Source organism: Bubalus bubalis, chromosome 7, assembly GCF_019923935.1.
Source record: "Bubalus bubalis isolate 160015118507 breed Murrah chromosome 7, NDDB_SH_1, whole genome shotgun sequence".
Taxonomy (NCBI): domain Eukaryota; kingdom Metazoa; phylum Chordata; class Mammalia; order Artiodactyla; family Bovidae; genus Bubalus; species Bubalus bubalis.
Genome location: NC_059163.1, coordinates 58,847,470 through 58,861,401, shown reverse-complemented (window position 1 = coordinate 58,861,401; position 13,932 = coordinate 58,847,470). Strand labels below are relative to the sequence as shown.

General features: G+C 38.5%; 1 protein-coding gene across 6 annotated transcripts in view; it reads right to left on the bottom strand.

The window, feature by feature from the left end:
• The window catches only part of RFC1 (replication factor C subunit 1), an 82,098-nt gene that overhangs the window by 52,223 nt on the left and 15,943 nt on the right, over positions 1-13,932 (bottom strand). For 4 of the 6 annotated variants that reach the window (XM_044945974.2, XM_044945973.2, XM_044945971.2 and 1 more), the window contains exons 3-4: positions 7,272-7,347; positions 3,677-3,799 (exon numbers count right to left, since the gene is read on the bottom strand). In XM_044945974.2, coding sequence (XP_044801909.2) covers positions 3,677-3,799; positions 7,272-7,347 — 199 coding nt within the window. Of the gene's footprint in view, positions 1-3,676; positions 3,818-7,271; positions 7,348-13,932 lie in introns of those variants that run through there. The other 2 variants (XM_044945975.2, XM_044945976.2) reach the window with 2 other exon arrangements.

Here is a 13,932-nt window from a genome sequence, read left to right as displayed (position 1 = left end):
CAAAAGAAGCCCTAAATAGCTAAGCAAAAGCAAATGTCTTTAGCATAATCTTTAAAGGCAGATGTAGGTAAACAATCAAGTCAAAACATTTCATATGTACCAGACCCTACTTTAAGTGCTTGTCCAGCATTATCTCATCTGCTCAAGCACAAAAGCCTCTGATGCTGGCACTAGTAATACCCTCATTTTAGAAACAAGGAAAATAGGACATAGGGAAGGTTTAACCCAGGCAGTAGGAGGTTTAACTCAAGAGCTCATGCTCTTAATCACTATACATGCTATACTGTAAGAAAAAAAAAAAAGCTGATTTATAAAAGATAAAATATGGAATAGTAAAGCAAAATCATTTCTTTAGGAATAGGTTATTAAAACTGAATCATATAATTCTTCTCCACAAGAAGCTCCAAACTCCAAAAAAAATAAAATAAAAAAACAATTTTAGGTTAGAATTTTTATTTGTAAACTATTATTACCACACATTTTATTTAAATTTATGATGTTTATATTTATAATATTAATATTTATTCATAATCATCATTGAAAAATTATAGATTTAGCTTTAAAAATGAATAAAAAGATTATTTTGTGGTCAAGAAATTTCAAGTTTATTTCAAGCTGTACTTTTATGTTTTACAAACTCATTTTATTTCTGATCTCATTACTCTAATTTTATTGCGGACTTCTTTTAAAAGTCTCATTCTCTTTTATGAAGGGAAGGAAAAGGGCTTATCTTTCTCCTATTCACCTATCATTTGAAGGTATAAAAAAGTATGAGAAGATAAAACAGGCAAAAAAAAAGTTAGCTTCTTTCCTATATCTTAATTCTAAGAAAAAGCAGAAAATAGCATCATATTAGATGGATACATTGTACCCCAAGATTCTTTGATAAAACCAGGAGAAAACATTCACTTTCACACGCACGTACCCTTGGCAGAATGACCTAAATACTGTCTAATGGTCATAAAATTTTCAGATAAGATGTCAGCTATCTCCTCAGAAAATAACATTCAAAAATACTTGCTCTGAAATAAACAGTCCCATGTTAAAGAAAATCGGTGACCAGAGTTTAAATTGTCTGACCTTTCTGTGTACCTAAAAATCACAAGACAAGGATAGCCTTGATCCCCGGTTGAAGGCCATTGCTGTCTGCCCACTAACTTTGACGTTTTCAGGGTGTCACTGGGAAAGCCTGATCACACCACCTTCAGTTACATAATAAACCTATCACCTTACCAGTTTTACCATCCCTCCCACATATTTAAAACTTGACAAAGGTGGCCAGATGTTAAGAGGGGGCCCTTTAATGGAAGACTGCATTTGCACACCGTGCCTGAGCACATATTTAGCAACAAAAGAGGTTCAAAAGTCAACCTGCCACAAGCCATAATGAAGAAACATCTCAGCTTACAAAAAATGTTATAGAAAATATGCTCATGCCACTTAGATTTTCCCTTTGGTATTTGAACAACTTTATCAAATATGCAAATGTTTCAGAGAGCCTGCAAAGCTCATCTGTGGGCTTCCTTTGTTTTTATTTTTCCCTTTTGACAGCTGGCTATTTATGTTTCAGGCACTGGGTCTGGCCCTTTCATGTGCATCACCCTGTTAAGTCGTCCCAATTGTCCTATTCAATTAGTTTCTGCTTTACAGAAAAGGAGGCAGAGTCACTGACCTTCAGCCCTTTAGAGTTAGACGGGAACCAAGGATGTATCCCCCAAGCAGGGCTTCTTTCAGCTTCCTTCTATAACACAGGGACTGTGTTATCCTGTTTCATTCCCTACTTACTGACCAACTTATCTACCATGGGTACCTTCATGCTCTCAAGTACCAGCTCAAACATGTAATAAATAATAAAATTCCAGTAACACTAAAACATGAAAGGTGAATTGGAGGCTATGTGAATTCTATCTCAATAAAGCTGATGCTAGAAAATAAAAAAAAAAATTAAACATAAGCAGGATAATAACATCAACTTTCCAATTATCCTAGTAGTAAATCATAGACAGCATGGCTGAACCACAGGCAATCCAAAAACCTAATCTATAACTCATCTCTCAAATGTTTATAGATCAGTCCCTTACTATTGGTACCTTTTTAAAATACTATTACTTCACTCATAGATTACCGTTAAGAGCCTCAGCCTCCTCAATTATTATTTTTCCATTTTCCCTGCTACATTAAACTAAATTCTTCCACCTAGTTTTCAAGGTCTTCCCTAAATTGGCCTCATATACCACTCATTATTTCTCATCATGTGGGCAAGCAATCTCTTTGGGGTCCTACGAACATATCAAGCCTTGTGCTGGATGCTCTGTCTTAAATAATCCCATCCTATTAACCAGAAGGGCTTCCCTGGTGGCTCAGTGGTAAAGAATCTGCCTGCCAATGCAGGAGACATGGGTTTGACCCCTGGGTCAGGAAGATTCCTCTGGAGAAAAGAAAGGCAATCCACTCCAGTATTCTTACCTGGGAAATCCCATGGACAGAGGAGCATGACAGGCTACAGTCCATTGGGTAGCAAAAGTCAGACACAACTGAGAGATTAAACAACAACCAGACATATTCTTTCCCTCCATCACCTGCTCATCCTTCAAGGATTAGACCAAATCTTACCCTCTCCATTAAGCTCTCTCACTAACTAATGCATACTGCAGCCTCAGGCAATTCCTACAGTAGTTAGCAGTCTTTAGTTCTACCTTTATATCCCCAGCTCCTAGTAAACAGAATGGAAAAGATAATCAATAAAAGCCTGCTGAATATAAGTTGCAACATGCTGTCCCAAAATAATTATGTGGTTTTTACCCTATCTCTTCAAACCAGGTGTATTCACTTCACTGGCAACACAAGTAGCTGAGTGCTAAAAATAATGCTGCCAGAGGTTCTCCTCAAGATGAACAAACCAATGAGGTATATCAGATGCTCTCATGGCCCCCAAACATTTTTATTAGGAACTGATTCAACAGGCTCTGTGAATTTGAAGACAGTCTCCTCTAGGAGTTAACAATGCTCAGATCAAAATGACTTTATAACAATCCATCCTAAGTTTTTTTCCCCTAAGATGACAACGTAATTCAGGGCCTCTCACTATAAAAGAATACTGCAATTATTTATATACTATGACAATTATTCATACTTCAACATCTTAAGATTAGTGTACATTTATAAATGTCTTGTTTTGGACCACTCAAAAAAGATCAAATAAATATAAACACAAAAACAAGCATATTTTTAAAGCCACTATTAAATCTTTAGGGTCACCAGAGAATATAAGGAATTCAAGTCACAAGATTATAGATTAGAAGGCACAAATTTGCATAGTCATTATATTCTTAAGATTGTTATGACTTAAAAAGGTAAAAAAAAACACCAAAGTTTTTAAACAATCCAATAATACTTATATAATATATGATTCAAGACATAGTATCAACATGTATGGTTTGATATGGAGCACTTTAAAAAAAATTCCAAGAAACAACTACCCTGTTATTGGCCCTGAACTCACAGGAAATGCCAAAGATAATTACAGCTTTCCTCTGCTAAGTACAATTCTACACAGAGAAAAAGGCAACTGAAGTTCGGTTCAAAGTGAAGGAGATACATTTAGATACCAAGAGAAGCTCAAGAACACAACACACCGTGCACTTGTCTCTAAAACAAACATATTTAGTTCCCTTACCTGTTTCTGAAATGTACGTAACAGGATCCTGCTGTTGGATTTTAGCAAGTTTAGAAGACAGTGGCAATTTTTCTGGTCGCTTTTTGGCATTTTTTACCTGTACTGTTTCCTCTGATTCTGAATCTGAATACAAGAGGAAAATAAAAACTCTGAAAAGAAATAGTATTAATATAGTGTGCTTTTATTTTTAAGTTTTTTATTGGAATATATCATTGCTTTATAACCTTGTGTTAGTTTCTGCTAAGACAAGTGAATCAGCCATATTCATACATCCTCTTGGACCTCCCTCCTACCCTACCCCCATATAGTTTGCTTTTAAAGTGGGGTTTTTATTTTATTTTATTTCCCATGAAACACAGCCTGTGGGATCTTAGCTCAACCAGGGATCGAACCTGAGACCACAGCAGTGAAAGCACCAAGTCCTAACCACTAGACTACCAGGGGATTCAAGTGATTATTATTAATCAATTCCTTGAGATTCTTTTCCAAACAAATCTCTTTTTTAAATTCTGATAGATTATCACTACCCAGTGGTTAAGCCTTTCTATTGCTGTGGTAACAAATCAACACAAACTTACTCGCTTAAAACAACACAAATGTATTATTCCCAGTTCTGGAGGTCAGAAACCCAACTTGGGTCTCTGAATTAAAATCAAGCATCAGGACTGCTGTGATCCCTTCTGGATACTATACGGAAGAATCCATTTCCTTGTCTTTTCCAGTTTCTAGTGACTGCAAGCATGCCTCAGCTCATAGCCCCCTCCCTTCCTCCATCTTCAAAGACCGCGACATTAGGCCGAGTCCTTCTCAAACTGCCATCTCTCCAGTTTTCTGACCTCCTTCCACAGTCAATTTCTAAACCTCTTCTGCCTTGCTCTTCTTTGTGACTACACTGGGCCCATCCAGATAATCTCCCTACATTAAGGTCAACTGATTATCAACCTTAATGTCACCTATAATTTTAATATCACCTCTTTTGCCATACAACTGAACATATTCACAGGTTCTAGTAACTAGGGTGTGGGCATTTTTAGGGGCCATTATTCTGTCTGCTGCTGCTGCTAAATCGCTTCAGTCGTGTCCGACTCTGTGCGACCCCATAGATGGCAGCCCACCAGGCTCCCCCGTCCCTGGGATTCTCCAGGCAAGAACACTGGAGTGGGTTGCCACTTCCTTCTCCAATACATCAAAGTGAAAAGTGAAAGTGAAGTCACTCAGTCGTGAAGTTGCTCAGTCGTGTCCGACTGTTAGCGACCCCATGGACTGCAGCCTACCAGGCTCCTCCATCCATGGGATTTTCCAGGCAAGAGTACTGGAGTGGGGTGCCATTGCCTTCTCCGATTATTCTGTCTACCACAGTCTAATTACCCAGAGCACTTAAATACAAATCAAGACAAAGTATAAATACCTAGTATATGTCTGGTACAAAATAGGAGTTTCAGAAATTTCAGTGTCCCTCCTCTTCCTCTCACCATGCTTTTATAAATCCTGGCTCATACAGTTCTAAAATGTATCAATTATATTTCCACTTTCCCAAAAGATGTAAACTTCTGGGGAATAGGGATATGTACTTATTTCAAATTCTTTATTATATACAGCAGTAAAAGACTCACTATAAACATTCAAGTACTTTTAGAACCTTTGCTATCACTGTCAAAATCCTGATAATCTATAAATGCTTCCTTAGGTTACATTCTTAATTTTAAGAATTCATACTGAATAGATCTTCTCCAAAAAAATCAAAATCTAAAACTTTTACCATTATTTTAGCATACCATAAAAGGCACGCATAAAAATGTATGTTCCCTATCTTAAAAATACAATTAACCCTTGAATATGGGTTTGAACTGCACATGTCCACTTCTACACAGATTTTTTTCAAATAAGCATGTTGAAAAAAATTTTGGAGATTTGCAACAATTTGAAAAAACAGACAAACCACATAGCCTAGAAATACTAAAAAAAAAATTAAGAAAAAAGTATGTCATGAATGCATGAAATATATGTAGATACTAGTCTATATCTACATAGGTATGAGGTGATCTTTCATATAAAATTAATCTGTATTAGTTTTCTGTTTTATAACATTGCTTTCAAAGAATTACTACTATAAAGATTTACTACTATAAAGAATTACTACTATAAATTTCAAAGAATTTACTACTATAAAGTATGCCTCTCTGTAACTGGGTAAACTGCATAACAGCCTATTTATCGTAACAGGTAAGTGGATTTTCTTTTTATGTAACAATGTTTCCAATACTGTATTATGAATACCGTGTTATAGTCATACTGTATGCCAAAATTTTGTTAACAGATTCATTAGTGCATAGGCTAGGCTATCATGAAGCAATCCTATCAATTACACCAGGCTACCATAAAACAATCATACTGCTGCTTCTTCATTATTAATGCATGAATTGTTATACCTGTAAATATGAATTTCCTTTTCACATTATCTTTTCATTTCTGATGTCAAAAGTTAGTAATATGTACAACATCTACATCTGTATTATAATAGAGTGTAGTAATATATATAACATCTAGAGTATTTTATTTTGTATTATATTAGACAAGATTGATGTAGGTACTGAGATTCATCTTGTAAACAGATGACATAAACTTATAGTATCAATAAATACAGTATAGTACTATAAATGTATTTTTCTTAAGATTCCCTTAATAACATTTTCTTTTCTCTAGCTTACTTTATCGGAGAAGGCAATGGCACCCCACTCCAGTACTCTTGCCTGGAAAATCCCATGGACGAAGGAGCCTGGTAGGCTGCAGTCCATGGAGTCGCTAAGAGTCAGACACGACTGAGAAACCTCACTTTCACTTTTCACTTTCCTGCACTGGAGAAGGAAATGGCAACCCACTTCAGTGTTCTTGCCTTGAGAATCCCAGGGACGGGGGAGCCTGGTGGGATGCCGTCTATGGGTCGCACAAGGTCGGACACAACTGAAGTGACTTAGCAGCAGCTTACTTTATTGCAAGAATACAGTATAAAATACATATAACATACAAAATATGTGTTAACTGACAGTTTATGGTATTGGCAAGGTTTTTAATCAACAGTAGGCTATTAGTATTTAAGTTTTGGGGGATTCAAAAGTTGTGTGTAGATTTTCAATTGCAAGGGGTGTCAGAACCCCAACCCTCATATTTTTTAAGTCAATCTTATAGTCAAAGTTTTTAAAGTGTGTTTGTTCCTTTTTAACTGCAACAAAAAAGGACCAAATCAAAAGGATAAAAATGAAGTTTTAGATCTTTGTTTGTAAAGCAACATTTTATGGCACTCTTTTTCAAATTCAGTTTCCAAGAACCTCAGCTGAAAGAGAAGTTAATACAAATACTTTAGCATATTCAAAGTAAGTTTCAGACACGCCATATATACCACATCTCTACAGAACAAAACCTTATTAACATATTTCAGCTCTGATAAATTCTCTAGTAATAATAAAAGTTGTTTTCAACTTTACTTGAACACAGAGTCCTCTTCTCACAGCACCTATTAACATTATACAGAACATCAGCTCTAACAGATACAAAATGAAAATTTTTAAACTTGAAAACTCCTGAAAAGAAATATTACCCGAATCATAGATGATCCTCTTTTTCTTGTTTGACTGCTTCGGCTTGAATTCATCTTCTTTACAAGAACTATTTACCTATAAACATCACAGTATAGTTAGAATACAAGGAAGCCTATATAACTTACCTATTTTTTCCTTGTTAGATTTGAGCTCAATAGTTCACAACCAGAGAAACCCTGCCCCTACAGGATACATTTTCACTTGTCATACTGGGGTCGGGGTGTTACAGGTATATAATGGGTAGATAAGGGATGCTTCATTCTACAATGCACAGGACAGTCCTCCACAATAATGAATTATCTCACCCCAAATGTCAATAATCCCCTAATTAGGCTAAAGAATGGAGAAGGCAATGGCACCCCACTCCAGTACTCTTGACTGGAAAATCCCATGGACGGAGGAGCCTGGGAGGCTGCCATCTGTGGGGTCGTGCGGAGTCGGACACGACTGAGTGACTTCACTTTCACTTTTCACTTTCATGCATTGGAGAAAGTGAAAATGAAGTTGCTCAGTCGTGTCCAACTCTTTGTGACCCCATGGACTATAGCCTACCAAACTCCTCAGTCCACGGAAATTTTCCAGGCAAAAGTACTGGAGTGGGTTGCCATTTCCTTCTCTAGGAGATCTTCCCAACCCAGGGACTGAACCTGGGTCTCCTGCATTGAGGCAGACACTTTACTGTCTGAGCCACAAGGCAAGCAAGGAAATGGCAACCCACTCCAGTGTTCTTGCCTGGAGAATCCTGGGGATGGGGAGCCTGGTGAGCTGCCGTCTGTGGGGCCGCACAGAGTCGGACACGACTGAAGCGACTTAGCAGCAGCAGTAGCAGAGGCTAAAGAATAAGCCAGTGAGTGCGTGCATGCTCAGTCATTTCAGTTGTGTCCTACTCTTTGCGACCTTATGGACTGTAGCCCACCAGACCCCTCTGTCCATGTGGATTTTCCAAGTAAGAATACTGGAGTGGGTTGCCATTTCCTTCTCCAGGGGATTTTTCCAACCCAGAGATCGAACCCGCATCTCTCAGGTCTCCTGCACTGGCACACGGGTTCTTTACCACTAGAGTACCACCTGAGAAACCCTGCAGACTAGGCCAGACCCATCATCAAAAAGATAAAGAGATCACAAATGCTGGTGTGGATGTGGATAAAAGGGAACCCTTGTGCAATGTTGGTGGAACTGTAAATTGGAGTACCACTATGAAAAACAGTATGGAGGTTTTTCAAAAAACTAAAAATATTCCAATCCCAAAGAAAGGCAATGCCAAAGAATGCTCAAACTACTGCACATTTGCACTCATCTCACACGCTAGTAAAGTAATGCTCAAAATTCTCCAAGCCAGGCTTCAGCAATATGCGAACCGTGAACTTCCTCATGTTCAAGCTGGTTTTAGAAAAGGCAGAGGAACCAGAGATCAAATTGCCAACATCCGCTGGATCATGGAAAAAGCAAGAGAGTTCCAGAAAAACATCTATTTCTGCTTTATTGACTATGCCAAAGCCTTTGACTGTGTGGATCACAATAAACTGTGGAAAATTCTGAAAGAGATGGGAATACCAGACCACCTGACCTGCCTCTTGAGAGGTTTGTATGCAGGTCAGGAAGCAACAGTTCGAACTGGACATGGAACAACAGACTGGTTCCAAATAGGAAAAGGAGTCCGTCAAAGCTGTATATTGTCACCCTGCTTATTTAACTTATATGCAGAGTACATCATGAGAAACGCTGGACTGGAAGAAGCACAAGCTGGAATCAAGATTGCCGGGAGAAATATCAATAACCTCAGATATGCAGATGACAGCACCCTTATGGCAGAAAGTGAAGAGGAACTAAAAAACCTCTTGATGAAAGGGAAAGTGGAGAGTGAAAAAGTTGGCTTAAAGCTCAACATTCAGAAAACGAAGATCATGGCATCCGGTCCCATCACTTCATGGCAAATAGATGGGGAAACAGTGGAAACAGCGTCAGACTTTCTTTTTTTGGGCTCCAAAATCATTGCAGATGGTGATTGCAGCCATGAAATTAAAAGACGCTTACTCCTTGGAAGGAAAGTTATGACCAACCTAGATAGCATATTCAAAAGCAGAGACATTACTTTGCCAACAAAGGTTCGTCTAGTCAAGGCTATGGTTTTTCCTGTGGTCATGTATGGATATGAGAGTTGGACTGTGAAGAAGGCTGAGCGCTGAAGAATTGATGCTTTTGAACTGTGGTGTTGGAGAAGACTCTTGAGAGTCCCTTGGACTGCAAGGAGATCCAACCAGTCCATTCTGAAGGAGATCAGCCCTGGGATTTCTTTGGAAGGAATGATGCTAAAGCTGAAACTCCAGTACTTTGGCCACCTCATGCGAAGAGTTGACTCATTGGAAAAGACTGATGCTGGGAGGGATTGGGGGCAGGAGGAGAAGGGGACGACAGAGGATGAGATGGCTGGACGGCATCACTGACTCAACGGATGTGAGTCTGGGTGAACTCTGGGAGTTGGTGATGGACAAGGAGACCTGGTGTGCTGCGATTCATGTGGTCGCAAAGAGTCGGACATGACTGAGCGACTGAACTGAACTGAACTGAACCACATGACTAGCAATTCCACTGCTGAGAATATATCCAAAGGAAGAAAAAACACTAACTAAAAGTTATTTGCACCCACATGTTCATAGCAGCATTACTTACAAAAGCCAAGACATAGAAACAACCCAAGTGTCAGTCAATAAGGGATGAATAAAGAAGTTGTGAATATATGAATATTACTCAGCCATAAAAAATAAGGGTATCCCACCATTTCTAACAAAGTGGACGGACCTCGAAGGCCTTTTACTAAGTGAAATAAATTAGAGAAAGACACATACTGTATATCTCACTGTACATAGAATCAAAAGCAAAAAATTAAAAAGCATGAACTCATAAAAAAAGAGATCAGATCTGTGGTTACCAGAGGCAGAGGGTGGGGGGAAGGGGGACCTGGAGGAAGGTGGTCAAAAGGTAAAAACTTCCAGTTATAAGATAAATAAGTGCTAGGAATGTGACGTACAACATGACAGCTGTAGTTAACACTGCTGTATGATACACAGGAAAATTTAAGAGAGCAGGTCCCAAGAGTTCTTAACACAAGGAAAAAAAATTTTCTTCCTTTCTTTGTACATATATGAGATGATGGATGCTAACTGAGCCCACAGTGATAATCATTTCAAAATATGTGTATATCAAACTATCATGCTGTACACCTCAAACCTCAAATAGGTGATGTATGTCAATTAAAAGATGTCCTTTTCATTATAAGGGACTGGAATGCAAAAGTAGAAAGTCAAGAAACACCTGGAGTTAACAGGCAAATTTGGCTTTGGAGTACAGAATTAAGCAGGGCAAAGGCTAAGAGTTCTGCCAAGAGAACGCACTAGTCATAGCAAACACCCTCTTCCAACAACACAAGAGAAGACTCTACACATGGACATCACCAAGTGGTCAACACCGAAATCAGACTGATTATATTCTTTGCAGCCAAAGATGGAGAAGCTCTATACGGTCAGCAAAAACAAGACCAGGAATTGACTGTGGCTCCAATCATGAATTCCTTATTGCCAAATTCAGACTGAAATTGAAGAAAGTGGAGAAAACCACCAGAGCATTCAGGTATGACCTAAATCAAATCCCTTATGATTATACAGTGGAAGTGAGAAATAGATTTACAGGACTAGATCTGATAGATAGAGTGCCTAATGAACTATGGACAGAGGTTCGTGACATTGTACAGGAGACAGGAATCAAGACCATCCTCATGGAAAAGAAATGCAAAAAAGCAAAATGGCTGTCTGAGGAGGCTTTACAAATAACTGTGAAAAGAAGGGAAGCGAAAAGCAAAGGAGAAAAGGAAAGATATACCCATTTGAATGCAGAGTTCCAAAGACTAGCAAGGAGAGATAAGAAAGCCTTCCTCAGCGGTCAATGCAAAGAAATAAGGAAAACAACAGAATGGGAAAGACTAGAGATCTCCTCAAGAAAATTAGAGATACCAAGGGAACATTTCATCCAAAGATGGGCTCAATAAAGGACAGAAATGGTAGGGACCTATTAAGAAGATATTAAGAAGAGGTGGCAAGAATACACAGAACTGTACAAAAAAGATCACCTAGAGCCACACATCCTGGAATGCAAAGTCAAGTGGGACTTAGGAAGCATCACTACGAACAAAGCTATTAGAGGTGACAGACTTCCAGTTGATATATTTCAAATCCTGAAAGATGCTGCTGTGAAAGTGCTGCACTCAATATGCCAGCAAATTTGGAAAACTCAGCAGTGGCCACAGGACTGGAAAAGGTCCATTTTCATTCCAATCCCAAAGACAGGCAATGCCAGAGAATGCTCAAACTATCGCACAATTGCACTCATCTCACACGCTAGTAAAGTAATGCTTAAAATTCTCCAAGCCAGGCTTCAGCAATACATGAACCGTGAACTTACAGATGTTCAAGCTGGTTTTAGAAAAGGCAGAGGAACCAGAGATCAAATTGTCAACATTCGCTGGATCATGGAAAAAGGAAGACAGTTCCAGAAAATCATCTATTTCTGCTTTATTGACTATGCCAAGGCCTTTGACTCTGTGGATCACAATAAACTGTGGAAAATTCTGAAAGAGATGGGAATACCAGACCACCTGACTTGCCTCTTGAGAAACCTGTATACAGGTCAGGAAGCAAGAGTAAGAACTGGACATGGAACAACAGACTGGTTCCAAATAGGAAAAGGAGTATGTCAAGGCTGTATATTGTCACCCTGCTTATTTAACTTATATGCAGAGTACATCATGAGTAACGCTGGGCTGGAAGAAGCACAAGCTGGAATTAAGATTTCCAGGAGAAATATCAATAACCTCAGATATGCAGATGGCACCACCCTTATGGCAGAAAGTGAAGAAGAACTAAAGAGCCTCTTGATGAAAGTGAAAGAGGAGAGTGAAAAAGCTGGCTTAAAGCTCAACATTCAAAAAACTAAGATCATGGCATCCGGTCCCATCACTTCATGGCAAATAGATGGGGAAACAGTGGAAACAGTGGCAGACTTTATATTTGGGGGGCTCCAAAATCACTGCAGATGGTGATTGCAGCCAGGAAATGAAAAGACGCCTACCCCCTGGAAGGAAAGTTATGACCAATCTAGACAGCATATTAAAAAACAGAGACATTACTTTGTCAACAAAGGTCTGTCTAGTCAAGGCTATGGTTTTTCCAGTGGTCATGTATGGATGTTAGAGTTGGACTATAAAGAAAGCTGAGCACTGAAGAATTGATGCTTTTGAACTGTGGTGTTGGAGAAGACTCTTGAGAGTCCCTTGGACTGCAAGGAGATCTAACCAGTCCATCCTAAAGGAGATCAGTCCTGGGTGTTCATTGGAAGGACTGATGTTGAAGCTGAAACTCCAATACTTTGGCCACCTGATGTGAAGAACTAACTCATCTGAAAAGACCCTGATGCTGGGAAAGATTGAAGGTGGGAGGAGAATGGGATGACAGAGGATGAGATGATTAGATGGCATCACTGACTCAATGGGCATGAGTTTGAGAAACTCTGGGAGTGAAGGACAGGGAAGCCTGGCGTGCTACAGTCCATGGGATCACAGAGTCAGACACGACTGAGGGACTAAACAACCACAAGCCTCAATTATCTGTAGTGCAATTCCAAAATTCTAATATAGATACATATGTGTGTGTGGGGGTATATGCGTGTGTGTGTGTGTCTATATATAAGGACTCTTCTCCTATAAGAGGAGAGAGTAAAGCAGAAATATATTTGAAGAAACAATGGTAAAAAATTACCAAATTCAAAAAAAGATATAAATTTACAGACTCAGAACTCAGAAACCCTAAACAGTATAAAAAAAGAAAACTACACCCAAGTACACCATGGGCAAGGCTGAAACTCAAAGATAAAGTCTTTTAAAGAAGCATGAGAAAATAATACAATACATACAAGAGAAAACAATATAAATGACAGCTACCATCTCACCAGAAAAAAATGGAGACCAAAAACAAGGAATGGAACACCTTTACAGTGCTGAAACAAAAACTATCAATCCAAAACTCTATATCCAGCAAAAATATCAAGAACAGAGACAAAATAAAGACATTTTTAGATAAACAAAAACTTATATAATTCGCTGCCAAGCCTATTCTACAAGAAATGCTTAAGAAAATTCTTCAGATTTACAGAAAATGGTATAAGGGACTTCCCTGGTTGTCCAGTGGCTAAGACTCCATACTCCCAATGCAGGGGGTCTGGGTTCAACCCTTGCTCAGAAAACTAGGTTTTACATGCAATAACTAAAAATTTGCATGCCACAACTAAAGATTCTGCATGCTGCCGACAAAGATCGAAAGGATCCTGTGTGCTGCAACTAAGACTGGGTGCATTTAAATAATTAAATAAATAAAAATATTAATTAAAGAAAATTATAGTAGATGGAAATTCAGATCTTTGATAAGAAATGAAACCAGAAGTGGCCAATATATGGTTAAGTACAAAAGATCAATCTTCCTCTTTTTTTTTTTTTGACAGCAAAAGACTGAGATTTTTATTTTAGTCTCACCTAGGAAATTAAAAAAGTTAATTTATGTGTTTAAATTATAGTTTATTGGTATTTTAACAACAGTTTAATTACATGCATTTGTA